Raw genomic sequence first — 17416 nt, 5'->3', positions numbered from 1 at the left:
CATACATTTATGCACGTGGGATTGTATTCGGGTTGTTAATTCATTTGTTACACATTTACCAAACAGTGCCTATTGTTTTGCATAAATAAAGCAAAAACCACAAATTCGTTGAACATTTTCAAAAATTACGACGTGCTGTGCAACGTGTACACGCTGCTTCAGCGTGTAAACTCGGTACAAGAAAATTATAAAGCAGGTTTCTCTTTCAAGCAAACAATGGTGTGTTCGTTTGCTCGTACAGTGGGACACACACGGTGAAAACGATCAAAATATATCGCCGAGTACAAAATGTTGACTAAAATCTCGTTTTAGCTTCGAAATAAATGCATGACAATTAATTTTGATTTTTTCTCAATTTTAAACCACTCAAATTTGCTGTAAAATTCAGTTTTTGAATTCTATTTTATTCAACTCGCCAAACCCTGGCGTCAACCGGTTGTCGTCTGTCATGTCCACTGTCGGCCCATCCCACACAGTGTGGCTGGATGATTGGTCGAGAGTGCGAAGAGGAAAAAAACGGCTATCAAACGTACACTTCCACCAGAGTTTGTGTGTGCCTCTGTGGAATTCCTCTGTGGCCCGCAGCAACTAGAGGCAGCAGCCAAGCGGGTGTTTAGCGAGCGAGCGAGTAGTGAACGAAATCGGTAGCGACCGGGGGATTAAATTTACCACCAGCGGCAACAGCAGCAGCAGCAGCAGCAGCAGCAAATTATCAACGAGGTGCGTCTCCGTATGGGTGTAGCTGTGTGTATGTGCGTCTGCTAGAATATTGCTGTGTATATATGTGTGTGTGTGTGTGTGTAAATCTGGTGTATGTGTGCAGCGAATAGATAACGCGCCGCCACCAAACCAACCCCTGTGTGTATGTGTGTGTGTGCGTATGTGCATATTTCTTTTGCCCCCGTGTCATCCAACCCTCCCTAGTAGAGCACACACTGCGGGCATAAAAAAAAACGGCAAAGAAGAAGAAAAAACACCCGTAAAGTCGGCCCTAATCGTGATTAAGCGGAAAGTAATAGAAATCGCAGCAAACCGTAGGAAGGAAGTGTGGTTAAGTTTCTTTGCCAATCCACCGTCAACGCCACTTAGCAGGGTAGGCAGGAAGGATTGTGTCTGTGTGTGTGGGGGAGGGGGAAGAAAAGTGAGTTTTCCATCGTGACAGAAGAGGGGTGCGAAGAGCGAAGAGGGTAAAGAAACAGTGAGGAAGGTACAATACCAACGGAGTGCGTGTGGTTGGTCGGGCTGTGAAGGGGTTAAAAGCGGTCGGTGCAGGTGCAGGGGGGCACCCAAAAGTGAAACAACGTAACCGCCGTCTCCCCGCGACCATTCCACGGCTTACTTTGGCTCTCTCGGATTGACTGGTGACGGCCAATGGTGGTCTGAGAAAAAAGAAACAGTGCCATATGCAGTGAAAAACGGAAACCGTCAAAGTAATTTGCGGATTTGGGATTTTTTGCTTTTGTTTTTCTGTTCGGCATCCTACGGCCATTCCTAAAATCCCGACCCATCCCATTGTCCGATCGTAAATGATCCCGATTCTGACGCGTCGTCCTCCAAATTGGTTCCGTATAGCAGCTCGACCCCCCGGGGACCGACCTCCTGCTCAATCCCACGCATCCAGTTCCGGTCGCTCAAGGTCTCCCCGACGCTCTCAAGCCCTTCCTTTCCCACACGCCCATATTTTTGGACTGGGTGGTGTACCGCTCATAGTGGTGGTGGTTGGCAAGGGCGACGGCAACTGTCAGTGTATGTTGTTTTTTTTATTCTTTATTCAGCCAGCACCACCAACTCTCGGATGGAATGATCTCGGTCGATGATGCGTGTGTGTAGTTGGAGAGCAAAAGGGAGAAGACAGAGCAGGGGGAGAAGGGAGCGAGGAGGAGCACCAGTGTCACCTGCAATACGGGCCGCTCCCCGGGTTGAATCGCCCACCGAGATAGGCGGCCCATCTGACACACACGCCGCCCGTTTTCACCCCACCCCATTCTGCTCGAGCGATTCTGGGTGATGTTGATGTTGGTCGGAAAATTGCCAACGAAAGTGCCCGTGTGTGTGTGTGTGTTTCTTGTGTGGCAAGGTTCTTCCAAACAAGCCGCCCAAATGTGGTGCCGATGTGCCAAGGCAGTAGGGAAAGAAAAACACACCAAAGCGGTGGAAGGGGGGAGGTTGGGTCCCTTCCTCCATCCGTGATCATTCGTATAGACGTCAAAGTAGGCGCTTTTCTCTCTTTTGTGTGTGTGTGGTTGTGTGGATCTTTCTTCTCTATCCCGTGGTTGGTGCCGCGGTGTGTGTATTTCGATCGATGACGTCGATGCTCTTGGGGTTGAGTCAGCATTACAACACCCTCCTCCCCATCCGACGCGAGCGGGTGGTAAAAGGGTCATCGTTTGGTGTGGGGAGTGTTGGAGTGCGGTGGCAAAAAAAGGAAACGATCGGAAGCAGGAAAAATGCAATTGCTCGATTCGAATGAACCTTCTTTCTGCAATTTGTTTGCAGTGTTGCTAGTCGTTGTTTTATGCACCTCTTGCCTTGTTGCTGTCACAACAACACGCACACACACACACAGACATACACTGCAAGGGCGGGTGCAAAACGGGGGTGTTGATCGAAGCGCAACCACTGCTGCAAAACATTGTGTGTGTGACCGACCGACCCGATCCAAGTCGTTTGGAGTTGAGGCCAGCCAGCTTTGAATTTGAATGCGCGCGATGGTCATGTGCGCAATACGGGCGCGCATTGTGTGGTGGGATTGCGTATTGCACGCCGAACCCGCGAACGCGCACCGGAGCAGAGAAGAGCAGGAGAAAGCTGAGCGGAGGCAAAGCGCAGACGTCCCTCGGAAATCACTCCTGCTCCTCCTTCGTTGCCATACGACGTTACGCTGGCCTGCCTCAAACGAACCTTTAACGATCTGATTATGCGGAACCATAAAATGCGCTTTCCGTGTGTGTATGTGTCATCGCGGCGGAGAGGAAGGAAACGAGGAAAACATCGACAGCAAAGCACCATTATCCCACCTCTCCCCACCATCCCCCCTGGGCTGGAACGACATGGCGAGGCCAATAATTATGATTCATCATCACCATACGGTTGAATAAATTCGATTTTGAGCGAGTTACATGGACGAGACGCAGGCAAATTGGCTGGTGTAAAAAGGATTATTTGCTGCCAGCCCGGTCATTGATCGGGTCCGAGGGTCTTGATAATAGAGCAAGCGGGGAACAGCTTAGCCACCAGCACCCCACTGCCACCACCGGCATTTATAAATGCCCTTTTGTGACCGGAAAATAACAGCAACGCCTCAGGAGGAAGTTCACACTCTCCTTGGGTGCGGGCCGTGCACTGCGGGTGAAAGTGGCACTAATTTTCATCAATTGATCAATCTCACCCGATGGCTCGTTGGGTTCCCATGGACAGAAAGATACTGCCATGCGCGTGCTTCCTTGTCTGCTCCGCCGGGGCCCGATTACGCATAGCCTGGTGCGCTTTATCAATGAACTGGTGTGCTCGTACGGGTACCACGGTAAAGTAAATGTCAGCCGGAAGGTGAGTCAAATTTCTGCGAAGAGGAAAATGATAGTGGGGAGTTTCTTTTTTTTTTTTTTTTGAGGTCGTGTTAAAATTTTCCTGGGAAAGAATGAAAAATAAGGCTTTTTACCATTCGTTCACATTCACTTTTCCCTATTTCCAGTGACGGGCGTGTGTTTACTTTGACCCATGCGTCGGTTACTAGATGTGTGTTGTTTATACACCCCCCGTCCCCGATCGTTGGTGTGTTGTGCTCTATTTTTGGGGCGATTGTGCGAAAAATTGAAACCCAAAAGGAGTATGTGTGAAAAGCCGCGTGTTGGGCAGAAAATTTCCAAAAGTGGTGGACTTATACAAAAGAAAATGAAGCTTTACAAAGGTTTACGAAATGCACAAGTGCCATTACCTAATGAGGGGGAACAGTTGGGGATAGGACAATCAAGCTTCGGGTGTTTTCTCTCTGCTATCGCAAAGCTTTGTTGTGCCTAGTTGGTTGCCTTTCTTATCGGACTTGTCGATAGTGATATCAGCGAAAATGGCTGTGGCAATATGGTGCGCGAACGTTGCTTTGAAATTGATGGACTCTGTGATGAACGCGAAAAAAAAGAAAGATTATCTAATTTCGAAACCTTGGATCTGCAGAAAACAGCCCATTTGTCGTGGAATATTGTGGCCAGTGTGTTGTAATATTGTGGAAATTATTCTAGGCAAGCTTATCATTCAGATAGAAATTCTACTGATTGTCCCGGATCCCGCGTGCACGCTCGAATATTATTAACACATTTATAAACCGTCCTCTTCAAAATAATTCAACCATTTAAACTAAAGTTTCATTTTCCAACCGTCCATTTTAGGCGCTGCATGTGATCGATCGCGGAAGCGAGCCGCAAAGCCAAAAGAAAAGCGTAACAACACTTTCACCCAACCACGTGGCACGCACGTGAAAAACAGAACCACCAGCGCACCCGGCCGCCACCACCACCACCGCCGCACCCCGTTCGTCAGCCCTGAGCCCGACACAGACCCGGCAGCAGCAGCAACATGCAAGCGATCAAATGTGTCGTCGTCGGTGACGGTGCCGTCGGTAAGACGTGCCTGCTGATCAGCTACACAACGAACGCGTTCCCGGGCGAGTACATCCCGACCGTGTTCGACAACTACTCCGCGAACGTGATGGTCGACGGCAAACCGATCAACCTCGGGCTGTGGGATACGGCCGGGCAGGAGGATTACGATCGGCTGCGGCCCCTGTCCTACCCGCAGACGGACGTGTTTCTCATATGCTTCTCGCTCGTCAATCCGGCCTCGTTCGAGAACGTGCGGGCGAAATGGTACCCGGAGGTGCGCCACCACTGTCCGAACATACCGATCATACTGGTCGGGACGAAGCTCGATCTGCGGGATGACAAGAACACGGTGGACAAGCTGCGGGACAAGAAGCTGTCGCCGATCACGTACCCGCAGGGGCTGGCCATGGCCAAGGAGATCGGTGCGGTCAAGTACCTCGAGTGTTCGGCGCTGACGCAGAAGGGCCTCAAGACGGTGTTCGACGAAGCGATCCGGGCGGTGCTCTGTCCGATGATTCCGCCGAAGAAGAAACCCAAGTGTAACATCCTCTAAAAATTGTTCGCTTTATTTTCTTTTTAAAAAACACACCCAACACATACACATACATGAAAACACAGAAACAAGAAACAAAACAACAAACACAATACAATCGCGCTTTTGCCTAGCTCTTCTTCTCGTTCCCCTTACGCGCCCCTCGGTATGGACGGGGGTGCATTGGAGGTTGTGTCAATGCAAGGGGAAGCGGATTGGTTTATCCCCAAAATGGCGCCTTCATCCTGGTTCCTGGTTCCCACCAACACTTCTCCAACCTACTTCTCCTGTTAGAAAAATGACCCGAATTAGGCCGATTATATTCAAATAAGAGTAAATCAAAACAAACGACACGCACGCGTGATGAAAGAGCGCAGAAACGCAACGACTGCAAATCAATATATTAGCAAGCAAATTCCTCTGAGGCGCAACACGAAAATCGAGTACAAAAATTAAAAAGCTCTCCTGGTCGCGTTTTGATGTGATTAGAAGAGCATCAACACCGATTGGCAGATTGGAACAAAAGTGAGAAAAAAATCAATTGGAACACATTGTACGACAGACGGTAGAATGCATTCATGAACCGCCCCACTTCCATCTCAGCCATCATTCACTCATCAATTCCCCACGGTCATGTTCATATTAACGTTCATTCACAATGGCTTGGCGCCACCGGTTCCCCGGCGGTATGTGTGTGTGCGTGCGGCCTTCGGCGCATCCTTTTCAGTTTGTGTGTTTTATTGCGTTTTTCCCCCATCTATTGTCGTAAATGCCAGTTTTAGAGGAAGGAAGAGTAGGAATTACGTAGATCTGTAGCAAGGACAGCAAAAGAAGCGTGAAACTAAGCATGGAATCCCAATCTGCCTTACGGAAGGTGGTTTTGCATATTTGTTTTGCGAAGAAATGTGACCGAGAATGGAACGGTATTTACGCAACAAAGCATGAACATGTGAAGCCTGAAGCCGAAAACAATGCACCATTCGCGTGTGTGTCCTGTGCCGAATGCAACGGCTGAGCAGTGGACATGACCAGCAGGACGGGGGAGGTGTTCCAGCAAATATCATCCTCAAACTATCGGCAAAACACTTCACCCGGACGCACGGAGAAGGCACGCCGCCTGGTTGGTTTAGCGTAAAAGGTAATTAAAACTTTTCTCCCAATGTCTCACCTTTTTAGCCGCCGTGCGCTTAACTTATTGCTTTCTACTTTAAATTGTTAAACCTAATGAAGATTGGTTTCTATTAACCGCTTGAAAAAGGGGGCCAGTTTTTGCCTGTGCACGCACACGCACATTCAATCATCATTCCACAGCCCAATCTGGGTCAGTGCGCGGTGTGGTGCATCATTCGCGTCGCTAATCTGTACACAGCTAACCCACCCCATGCAAACGATAGAGATGATGATGGTTGGAAGTCGCATCATCAGCAACCCAGTGGAAACTAATGGGGGAAAACTCACGAAACGCATACGGGGAGTTATGCTTGTCTTTAACTGCGTCTGTTTTGCCGTTGTTGTGCCTTAGATCGTCCGACACGCAGACGGATCTCCGCCAGTTGGACAGTTGGTGGTGGTGTTGTGGGCTTTCTCTTTGTTTTTGCTTGCACACTGGATGGTCGGGAAAGTGATTGAATGCTCGCGATAAACTTCCGAGGGCTTTTTTTTTTTGTTGCTTTCTGAGAACTGCTAAAGGGAGAGGGTTTGCGTTCCGGGCCAATGGATTCGGAGCGCGGGTGTGCGTTAGTCATCCGGTCGATCCCCGCGCGTTTGTGTGACTTCTGTTTTGCTATTATCGAGTGCTACGCGCGCGATATCTTTTTCCTTATCTTTTTATCATTTTTTCCTTTTTGGACAGTGCAAGTTCGTTTTATCTTGCTGTGTGCAAGTTTGTCCGCGTTATCCCATTCTTTCTTGGTTTTTCGAATCTCGGAGAGAAGTTTTTTATTATTGTTTTGTTTTCAGCAAACTCTGAATTAAGATAACAATTCTTCTGCTTACTCTTTTTATCTAAAGCCTTTCTTGAAATATAGAAAATAACTCTTCGAATGCTTTTAAACCGTAAAATTTAAAACAATAATATGAAAGATAACCATCTTAGCACTGTTTCTTATATAGCTGTTTTCTCTCTTTTTCTTTTCAGAACCAAAACTCACCAAATCAATCTAAAACAGAAATAGTTTAATGGTGGAACAAACACACACAAACTCAATAAGACCGGAGCCAGTAAAGCCAAAATGTGGAGTGGATGTTAAAGTTTGGCAAAGGGCTAAATTGGAAGACGATAGTGAACGATGGAAGTTTGCTTTCAATTTTTTATTTTGTTCGTTTGCTTTAAACTTCGTAAGTATGAGCTACAACAGCAGTAGGACGATATGGATGGTAGGCATCTTTTGCGGCTATTCACTTCTTGTTTTATACGCAAGGCTTGGCTTGCGCAAGTTTGTGTTGAATATTATTATGATTATTTTTGGTATTACTTCACATTGATATTCTAAACATTAGGATGCATAATGAGAGTTGATATACAGAAGATTTTAGAACTGATTTTAATTGAAGCATGTTCCTTGCATGCTGCTCATTATGATTTAATGCCTTTCGAGCTCTAATGGAAGCACATTATGTTCCAAAATTTTGATGTATTTTTTATATTATTTCTTTAAATACATTAATGAAAGAAGAATGCATTTCTACCATACTTGTCGGATGTTTGATGATTTTCGTGATCTTTAAAAAAAATTACGCCTCATATTGATAACATGCAGAAAACAATTGCTAAAGGGAGAACTCACCGCAAATGCTGGGAGAAGAAAGGTTGTTAAGGTCGTGGTGTGGAGCATAGGAACAGTAGAAGAAGTAGAAGAAGACTAGGAATATCGGGGAGAGAAGGCTGCTGTAGTTGCAAAATAGGTGGGACCGTTTGCCCTCGTGTGTTGGAGCCGGTGTTAGATTTTAGTTCAACTGAGAGCATCCTGTGCGCCGCAGTCCTCCCCCAAACACATCCATGCCCGTTACAATTACGATTAAAGAACGGCAAGTAAAACCAACAAAGCAAAGCAAACAAAACAAACAAAAAAAAAGCAAAATGCATATATACAAGCGAAGGAGAGCGAGAAGTGGCGGTACAGAAACAAACCTAAAATCAAACAAAACTATGTAAGATAGGTGTGTGTGTGTGTATGTGTAAAACGAATACACAAAAAAAAATCGAGAATCGAGATCACTTGGTTCAAATTGGCCGAGCAAGAGGGACACGCCAGGAGGAGACAAAACAGTAGCAAGGGATCACATTTCCGTGCATGCGTGCGTGCGGCGTGCGTGTCTGTATGTATGTGTATGTATGTATGTATGTATGTATGTATGCGTGGTGATTGTTCTTTAGAAATAATGGCTTAGGAGAGTTGCAAATCATACGCAAATCGAATCACACGAAGCAAAGGGGAAGAATGCCGCCTGCAGCAGCTCTACAACAAGCTTACTCAAAAGCTCCGTTGTGCTGGATGCATCCTTTTGTATGCAATTATTGTTTATGCTTCCACCGTTTATCTGTGGTTCATATCGTTTATGCTGCCAGGCCCTTGTCATGCTGCTCTTACCGTTTCGCGCTCTTAAATCGTACGCAGATTTCAACGCAAACGGTGATTGTAGTCGATAATGTGCGTGTGTATGTGTGTGTGTGAGTGTGTTTGTGTGTAAAGCCAATGTTTCACTGTAATCACAGAACAATCATTTACACTCTCTGTACATCGCTCTGCTTTAAGTTTTTAGGGGCGAAGGCAAACCATTTACCCTGAAGATGGCACATCCATCCATACATATATTCAGTTGCTTCCTCTCCTTCATCTTGCGAAGGAAAACACATAGAACAGCCAAATCGGGTGTGCGTGTGTGTGTGTGCGCGCGCCCTTCGCCCTGCCAGTACACCCCCAAATACACACAAAAATCTTGTCATTATTCTTCTGTTTTATCACTTTTTTCTCTCTTCTCCGTCTGTGTAAAAGAGTGTATAGATGTTTTGTTGTCTCTGCTGCGAATGCGCTTTTTGTAATCGCTATGTGTATGTACGCGTGCGTGTGTATGTGTGCGGGTGTGTGTGTGTGTGTGTAGCCCAGTTTTTCGTTACCGAGAACAAAGCAAAAAAAGGGAGCAAAGCACACAAACCTGCTCTAACACGTAAGGCGGAAGTAATTAGAATGGAAGCAGTAATAAGCAAACAAAAACCATACCAAGAAAGAACAGCCGTACTCCGTAACCAAATAGTTGTAAAGGTGAGCATAAAACACGCACACACACATACACACATACACACATACATACGTACGTGAAAACCTAAAAAAAATTAAGCAAAAGTAAAACTCTACTGTGAAAAAAGTGGAAGTGGAGCGTGAAAATCCACTCTTTTGCGAGTGGAGATGTTGAAGCGAATGGTGAAATTTGTAGCTAACAAACTTCCTCTATCCTCTTAATCAGGACGAGCGTGTGAAGGGGAGGAGAAGAAGGATGGTGCCGAAGAAGTAGAAGAAGCAAAAGGAGGAGGGAGAATCGATGAAGAGAAGAAAAACTTTATAACAAAGTGTAATGCATTAATATTAGGTAGGCTGAGATATATAGGCGTGCGCTTTTCCTGCGTTTTTGTTTTCAAAAAACTAACAGATGGGAAAGTGTAGATTAATACAAATAAAAAAAAAAACACACACAAACACATACACACACACACAAGAAGAAAAAGAAATAAGAAATAAAACACAACACCGACAATGTGTGTCCCTCAAACGACAACGTTAGGGAAAGGTATATATACAACAAAAGGAGAGGACAAATACATGAACGCGATTCTATACAACAATTGATAAAAAAAGATACAAAATTTCCAAACGATGATGTGTGTGTGTGTGGAAGGTGAGATAGTGTTCAAAGCACAGAACGAGTTGTTTTAACAAAAAAAGGGAGATAAAGAAAAAAAACATAAAACACTTCTATATCAAGCTAGCAGCAAACAGCAGCAGGGGTTTAATGGAGCGTTAAAGAAAAGAGAAACATGTTAAAACATTTAGCAACCCAGCAACTTTGAACCCCCGAGATTTTACTTGAATCCGTGCCCTCCCTTTTACCCAAAACTCTAATAACAAAAAAAACCAAAAGAAAAGATGATATGCAAAACACAACACAGAAGTAAAACAGTTCAGAAACAGATCAAACAAAGAGAAAGAGAAAACGCTATCACGGAAAATGGTCAAACACATACACACACACTAACACTAACACCGTTGTTGCAATCAGAACAGAACAGAAACAAAAAACTCTAGACGAAAATAGGACGAGATGCCGACGGCAAATAGAAGCAAAGGGCCCCACGTGCCGCTCTGCTGCAATGTGTGCAGGACGACAAACAAGCAAAACAAAAAAAAAGGTTTATTGATATAACACTTTTTAATAAGTAATGGATTATTATGATTATGATTATTATTATTATTATTGAGTAATTAATAAAACAGAGATAAAATACTAAAAACAAAACGTCAACCTTTTGCTGCTGCCCCCAACACGCGTGTTTTCCCCCTATCAGAGAGGAGGGGCTTTACTTTACCCTTGGTGTACCATTGCGTTTGTAGGGAGAAAATTAGAGAAACATTTAACTTTACTCTGTTTACTTGTTTTTGTTTTTGTTCTTTATTTTTCCTGCAGCTTCTGTTTCTGTTTACGTTACTGTGGAGGCCCTGGGTCAGAATTGGAGTGCAAACAATGTCCTTTGAATGGTGTATGCGCAACAACGAGCCCTGTTCGGGAGAAACGATCATTTCCAATCGATCCCCGGCGATTCATTCGACTGTCGTCTTCATCATCAACATCCTTCCATCATAGGCATCGTGTTCATCATCATCATCATTCTCATGCGTCATCATCAGCTAAAATGGACTTTCGAACACTGTGTCATTTCTCATTCGCACTCGTTGCGCTCGTTGAAGGAATCAAGATGATCGGTAGAGCAAACAAACTGCAGCTCCAAAAACTCCAAGTGCAACTCCACCACTCCTTCCTAGCCAATCCTGCAGTGTGTTGTGTGTGTGTCACAATGTAACTTGTAACAACACCACGGAATATGCGCGCCACCTATACGGCAAGACCGAACCAGATCTGCCTAGTAATCGTATGTTTTACTTTCTTTTACTTTTCGACTCACGCACTCCAATACGCGGCGCACCACGCTCACCATCCATCCATCCACACACCATTCACGAAACAACCGGTGCAGGCCAACCGTTGTGGCGTTTGTTCTCCTACTAAAGACGGAGCGCTACAACGCCTGTGCCCCGAAGAGGAAAGGAAGCGGAACTGGGACGAACGATCGGCAGCTCGGGGGAGCTAACGTGCAACGCAAAACATCAACTACGTTCAGTTTCAGGCCAGCAATACAATCACGCAATATTTATACCTGTTGCCATCATTCGCACTTCTAGGGCGTAATTAGGGCCCGCTGTACTGTTGAACACGTTTTGCGTAAATTTAAATAATCATTCTACTATCTTAATGGCTAAAAGTAATATGCTAAACACTCTAGGCGCCCGTAGGAGTTAATTCATTCGACTGTGTTACTTTGTTTTATTAGTAACGGAATGTTAAGCAGTATCAGTGAATATAAGTAAGCATTTAATTCGTGTTGCATTTTTGTTAGGAAGTTTATTAGGGTAATATTTAGCAATAACATTTATTACATTCTTATCTAATGTTTAGCTCGAGTGTAATTGCTTGCTAAAAGACCACTAAAGCATACTAAAACCAAGATTGGCCCTGAGCCGATCTGTGCAAGAGTATAGGTGTTTCTACAACGAATTACTCTATTTCAATCAACATTTTTATTTTAAAAAATGAATCAAGGCATCATTCAACAGGCTACCACTGTGTTTTTCTTCAGAATTTTCATATGGGTTTCCCTATTTCGTTGTATGATGAAATTCAACTGTGTTGTTTATTTTATTCACTAATTAACACAACGAAATGCTTTAATTTTTAATGTAATACCTTTTTACTCTACTTACTATACTAATAATATTTCCATCTTTCTTAAATTCGTTTTTTTCTTAAATCAAATTCAATAAAAAAAGAATGCATCATTGCATCTTTAAAATATATTCAAAAACACAAAAATCAAATACAACTTCTAGAGATATCAATATAAAACATAAAAAACGGTCCTTTTTCCCAAACTGTGGTAAATTATTTGAAATAAATTTAAAATATTGAGAACGCGTCGTTTGCCCACATTAAAAAAAAAACACCACTTTCCAAAGGTGTGCTTTTGAGAAGAGATTTTAAAGGCTCGCAAAACTCCACCATCTGATAAACCACCCCCAAGTACAGCATCCTTTCGAGTAGGACAGAGAGTGAGAGAGATACGCGTCCGGCGGTGGCGAATGTGCGTGTACACTGTACAAGAGCATTGCACATTGTGCCCGGGAACAATATTGCGCGATGACGGGGGGTGGCTCTCAAACGCATCTCAGCAATCTCCTGACCGCTCTCGTCATCTCTCGCCAGCCTCCGATAACACAGCGGTCGTGCGCGTTCGATCTCATCTCGCATTCGCTCTCACCGTGCTCACTCCATGCTCACTCTCACGCGTTTCTACAGCAACAAGCCTTGCTGCTACTACTGCTACTCACCACCGATCCTGAAGCTCCTGGAGATGGAGGCGCCCAATGGATGCAAAGCAGGCGAAGAAGCACTAGAGCGCTGGATTGTGCCAAAGAAGGATCCGTCGGGCGTCGGGTTGTGTACACGCGTATTCGGTGCGCTCTGTGTGTCTGCTCTAGCTAGTGCGCGCTTGTGCTGCTTGTACGCGGGGTGCGGTCGACAGCTGTAGGATGTTGTGCTGCACGGTGTGAATAAATGAAGAAGGAAAAAACAAAAGGAAGCAAAGTAAAGAAAACAGTCGTGAAAATTGTGCTTGTGAAGTTGTGAAATAGTGCGGGAGTGTCTGGCGAGTGTAAAAGAGGAAAAAAATCACCCTCACCCACCTCCCAGCAACGGATAAGCTGCGAAGCAAAAAAAGGTGTGCGACCAGAGTGGGAAGCTTACAGGCTGCTTCTGAAGGTGGTTTAGTGCAGAAAAGGGTAGAAAAAGACGCTCCCTAACGTAGCAGCAGGATTTCTGCCTAGATCAGCATGAAATTAAAATTCTAAATTATCCAAGTAAGCAAGCGAAAAGTGATAACAGTGTTAGAGTGTATGAGTGTGTGTGTGTGCGTTTTTGACAGCTCGTAAGGAATACGTCGACGGCAGACGAAACGGCACAGTTTTTTCTTGCATGAAAACAGGTAAGAGTGCAGCAGCGCATCCTTTTGCATCGATTTGATTTGGTGCCACACACGCACGCAATGAATATTCGCCATTAATAATCAGGCAGATTCACCCCCAAAGGCAATCCCACGGAGTCGCTGCTCCCGTGGAAATCAGTTCAAGGATGTTTAGCGAGAGCGTGGGGTTGTTGGAAGGTGGTGTGCGAAGGATAAGAGATTTTCACCACACCAGCATCAGTGCGCTCATCATCATCATCGCCGTCGTTTTCCACCGCCTCATCTACGGTGGCTGGGAATGAAAGAGTGAGAGAAAGCGAGAGTGTGTGAAAGAGAGCGCAGCGGGAGCAAGAGCTCGAGAGACGAAGACGATGAAGGCGCGCACAGCATCACGCACACACGCACACAATTAAACGGGCAGGACGAAAAGCTCATCAGTACCATAACCTTAAACTAACCACAATTTCACATCCCTGTTGCCATTCGCCCCTACTAGCCCTCAACCGCTGCTCATCCCCCCCTGTAGGGCGGCGGCTCCCGGAGGGTGGTAGTATTGCAAAACGGAAAACTACTTTGACGGGTTGACGAGCAACCGGATTCATCGAGTCATTCCGGTAATTAGATTAATATCTTCATTCAGCAAAGTTTATCCTGCCCGAAAGGGTGCAGCGCATCACCCGAGGATGAGCTTTTGCAAAAGGTAGAGAAGGAAAGCAAAAAAACGGGCAGCCATAAATCAATGTCCTGTTCGAATCGGGAGGACACTCTCTTGCTCTTTCTCTCTTTCTACTCGTCCGGTTTCGTGTATTGTCTTCCCTCCGATATTGTTGCATCCAACTGGTATTGTGCAGTAGTACTTTTTTCGTATCCAAGCGCTTCTTCATGGTCCACGGGTTCATGTTGTCATGCTAGTTAGTGTTCGCATTTTGAGTATGTGGAGCATTCGGTTGGAAGTTTTAAAGGATTTGAAATTTCGTGTAGGATTTTGTGAAGCTTTGCGCACGAATTTAAATGCACGGCTAGAGACACAAGTATTCCACCTTCCTGAAATATAGGGCATATTTTAGGAACAGGACTTGAACATGCCCGATAATATTAGGCGTTCAAATTTGTTGTAAGCGAATGATAGCCTAAAAATTATGTTCAAATATTTGATTACGTTAAGCGAAGGAATGAGCCTAGGATAACACAAGATACCATTTTCTTCTTCTTTTTCTTCTTCTTCTTCTGCTTAAAATAAAGACTTCCCTGTCAAGTTGGCTTAATAGCGAATAGCAAACTGTTATTAGATTTATACTACCTTACGTAGGATGTTCAAAGTGCTCCCTAAGATTCGTTGCGAAATTGAATTCGATCTACGCATGGTCTGGTAAAAACAGGTGTGATGCATGTTCCAAGTACCTACATCATCCACTTTCTACTATAAGCCCCCTTTTCTAATGAACTAGATAATTTAGACCCGTTACAGGGCTACGCAAAATAATTTCGACGCTATAGAATAACTGAAAAGTTTTTTTTTTTTACAAAATATTCAATTCCCAAGTGCCCCTGCCATTTACTCTAGTCTGGTGTAAGGAGAGACTGATTCTGAACTCTTTTCGAAAGTAAAACTGATCTTGAACCCATACCGGTCCTGCATCTATGCCATTCCTGGAACTGATCGCTTACTCTTAACCGGTTCTGGAACTAGTCCTGAACCCTTAGTGATCCTAGAATTGATCCTAAACCAATACCGGTCCAGGAACAGATCCCCAACTTATAACCAGTCCTATAAATAGATTAACACTTACTGGTCCTAGAACATATCCCAATTTCTGGAACTGATCCCGAACCCATACCTGTCCTGGAACTGATCCCCTTACCGTTCCTGGGACATATCTCAATTCCTGGAACTGATCCTGAACCCAAAGCAGTTCTGAAACTGATCCTGAACCCAAAGCAGTTCTGAAACTAATCCTGAACCCCTTTGTAATTCTGGAACATAACCCAAATCCTGGAAGTGATGATTATGCCCTTACCGGTCCGAGAACATATCCTAAATCCATATCTGGTCCTGCCATTTATTTTGGCATATATATATTCTGACCCCATACTGCTTCTGGAACTGATCCTGAACTCACAACATTGCTGGATCTAATACAGAGCTCTTACCGGAGTGGATGTCAAACTGATCCTGAACCCATGGTCTGGAAATAATTATGAATCCATTCCGGTTCGGGATATTTTCCTGAACCTTACTATTCCTGGAACGAATTACCATACTTAAACCATTCCTGGCACTGACCTCGAACCTGTATCAGTCCTCAAACTACTACCTTTTTATTCCAACCTGCATCGGTGTCATTACACCAGAATCCGGCGAGATATGAAATATGACAGAACAGGCCATGTTGATAATATTCTAATGATATTTAATCTAATCTAACCTAAAGATATAATTGACAGTAGGTCAATAAAAACACATATAAACGTTCTTGGTGCGTCTTGCAAATACATTAAACAGCTGTGTCATAAAACTGAGGCACTTACCATGATTAACTGTCTACAGAGGAATATTACATGATATTTTAAAACTCTCATGCCTATGACCTGCATAATATTCATATTTTGCCATAACCACATTCACAACGAAATGCAAACCCTCCCCGCCATAAGTATTACATTTTGAAATTATAGTTTTTTTCCCTTGCTCCCTTGTTCACTCTTTCCTCTCGGCAATGACCTCGTTTAGCTGTCCCTTATTCCACCGACAACATTTCATAACCGAGTTGTTACCCTCTGTTTTTTGTTACTCTCTTTTATGCGAATATATTTTCCATAAAAAAGAGTATACTTTGCGCACATCACTTTGCTCAACTGTTTGCTACCATTTGCGTGGCTTTGTGATGTGCCGCCACTTTGCCTCCACTTTTCCAGCACAGTTTTCTTTCTGGCTTTGTCTCTTTTTGTCTTTATCTCACCGTTTGTTCCTCTCCTGAAGTCTTACGCGCGCCCCGCCAGTAGCATTTGCGCCTTGCGGGGCTCGTGCGTATATGTTTGTGTCTATGTGTGTGTGCGAAATGTTGTGCGCTATTATAACTAATTATCATATACTGTTGCTGTTGTTTTTGCGATCCATTTTGACGTTTGTTTGATGTTTGATTTGTTTTGCAAACACATGTGCTGAGCACAATTACACCGCCGCCATCTCCCCTGCCTTTTCTTTCTTGTTGCCTCTCCGATGGCGCACAGCACAGCAAGATCAATCGGAGGTCGAGATAACCGTAACAATCGCAAAAAAAGGTTGAATTTTGGCAAAGTATTTCTCAACACATACACACGCACATACAAACTGCTCGCTATGATAGCCATCCCGAGCAAGAAACGCATTGAAAAATCGTAACAAAATGGTCGATACAAGTGCGCGCCATCTAGGAAAATGGCTCAGAAATTGCGGCGATCATGATCGCCTTATGAATAGTAAGGCGCAAAAGAAGACAACTGATGCGTACCCTGTGACCGGGTTTTTGTTGTCGTTGTTGTTGTTGTAGCATGAAGCATGTGTGTGTCCACAAAAAAAAAACACTTTTCTCACAAGTGAAGCTTTGCGAATGGGAATGATAACAAACCAACTTCGATCTTGATAACATCGGCATGCGCCGTGCCGGTGGTAAGATCGGAGAATGGCCCACAATCTAATGCGGTGGGACGATTCCAATACGATTCATCTATCTATTTTTAATGGATGTTTTATATAATTGGCATTATGGCGGGTGGTGAGGGTTTTAGAGTCGCACACCACACACGACCCCATGCATCGTGTCATTTCTGGGCGGTACGGCCGTGTACGGTTCCATGCTTCACATTATGATGTAGAGATGAAGTTGGTTTTCTGCCTTAATTTCCCATTTATTTATATTTTTGTTAAAGATACAGAAACAAAAAAATCACAAAGGGGGTGAAGAGGGGTGTATGTTTTTGCAGTTGGAAGCATACATGCCCCGCCACTGCCGACACGAGCTC

General features: G+C 44.4%; 1 protein-coding gene across 8 annotated transcripts; it reads left to right on the top strand.

Annotated features, from left to right (window-relative positions):
• The first annotated feature begins 462 nt into the window (after positions 1-462).
• On the top strand, positions 463-12181 carry LOC120902480 (ras-related protein Rac1). Of its 8 annotated transcripts, none has more exons than XM_040311261.1 (3): positions 463-720; positions 4383-5134; positions 11375-12181. In XM_040311261.1, exons 2-3 carry the CDS (start codon positions 4570-4572, stop codon positions 11404-11406), a joined length of 597 nt encoding a protein of 198 aa, XP_040167195.1. In that variant the 5' UTR covers positions 463-720; positions 4383-4569; the 3' UTR covers positions 11407-12181. The 8 variants fall into 8 exon arrangements, with proteins under 8 accessions (XP_040167195.1, XP_040167239.1, XP_040167220.1 ...); XM_040311305.1 differs by having other exon boundaries at positions 463-748; XM_040311286.1 differs by having other exon boundaries at positions 463-752.
• The last annotated feature ends 5235 nt before the right edge of the window (positions 12182-17416 follow it).

The sequence above is a fragment of the Anopheles arabiensis genome, chromosome 2, assembly GCF_016920715.1.
Source record: "Anopheles arabiensis isolate DONGOLA chromosome 2, AaraD3, whole genome shotgun sequence".
In the NCBI taxonomy this organism is placed as follows: Eukaryota; Metazoa; Arthropoda; class Insecta; order Diptera; family Culicidae; genus Anopheles; species Anopheles arabiensis.
The sequence above is the reverse complement of the archived record's forward strand: the minus strand, read 5'-3'. Positions and strand labels throughout refer to the sequence as shown.

What these genes read in the sequence shown, in the direction of transcription:
- LOC120902480 (XM_040311261.1), top strand. Translation starts at nt 4,570, where the DNA reads ATGCAAGCGATCAAATGTGTCGTCGTCGGTGACGGTGCCGTCGGTAAG. An exon ending in GCCGAAGAAGAAACCCAAGT is followed by an intron (nt 5,135 to 11,374) that starts GTAACATCCTCT and finishes CAACCGGTGCAG; the next exon opens with GCCAACCGTTGTGGCGTTTG.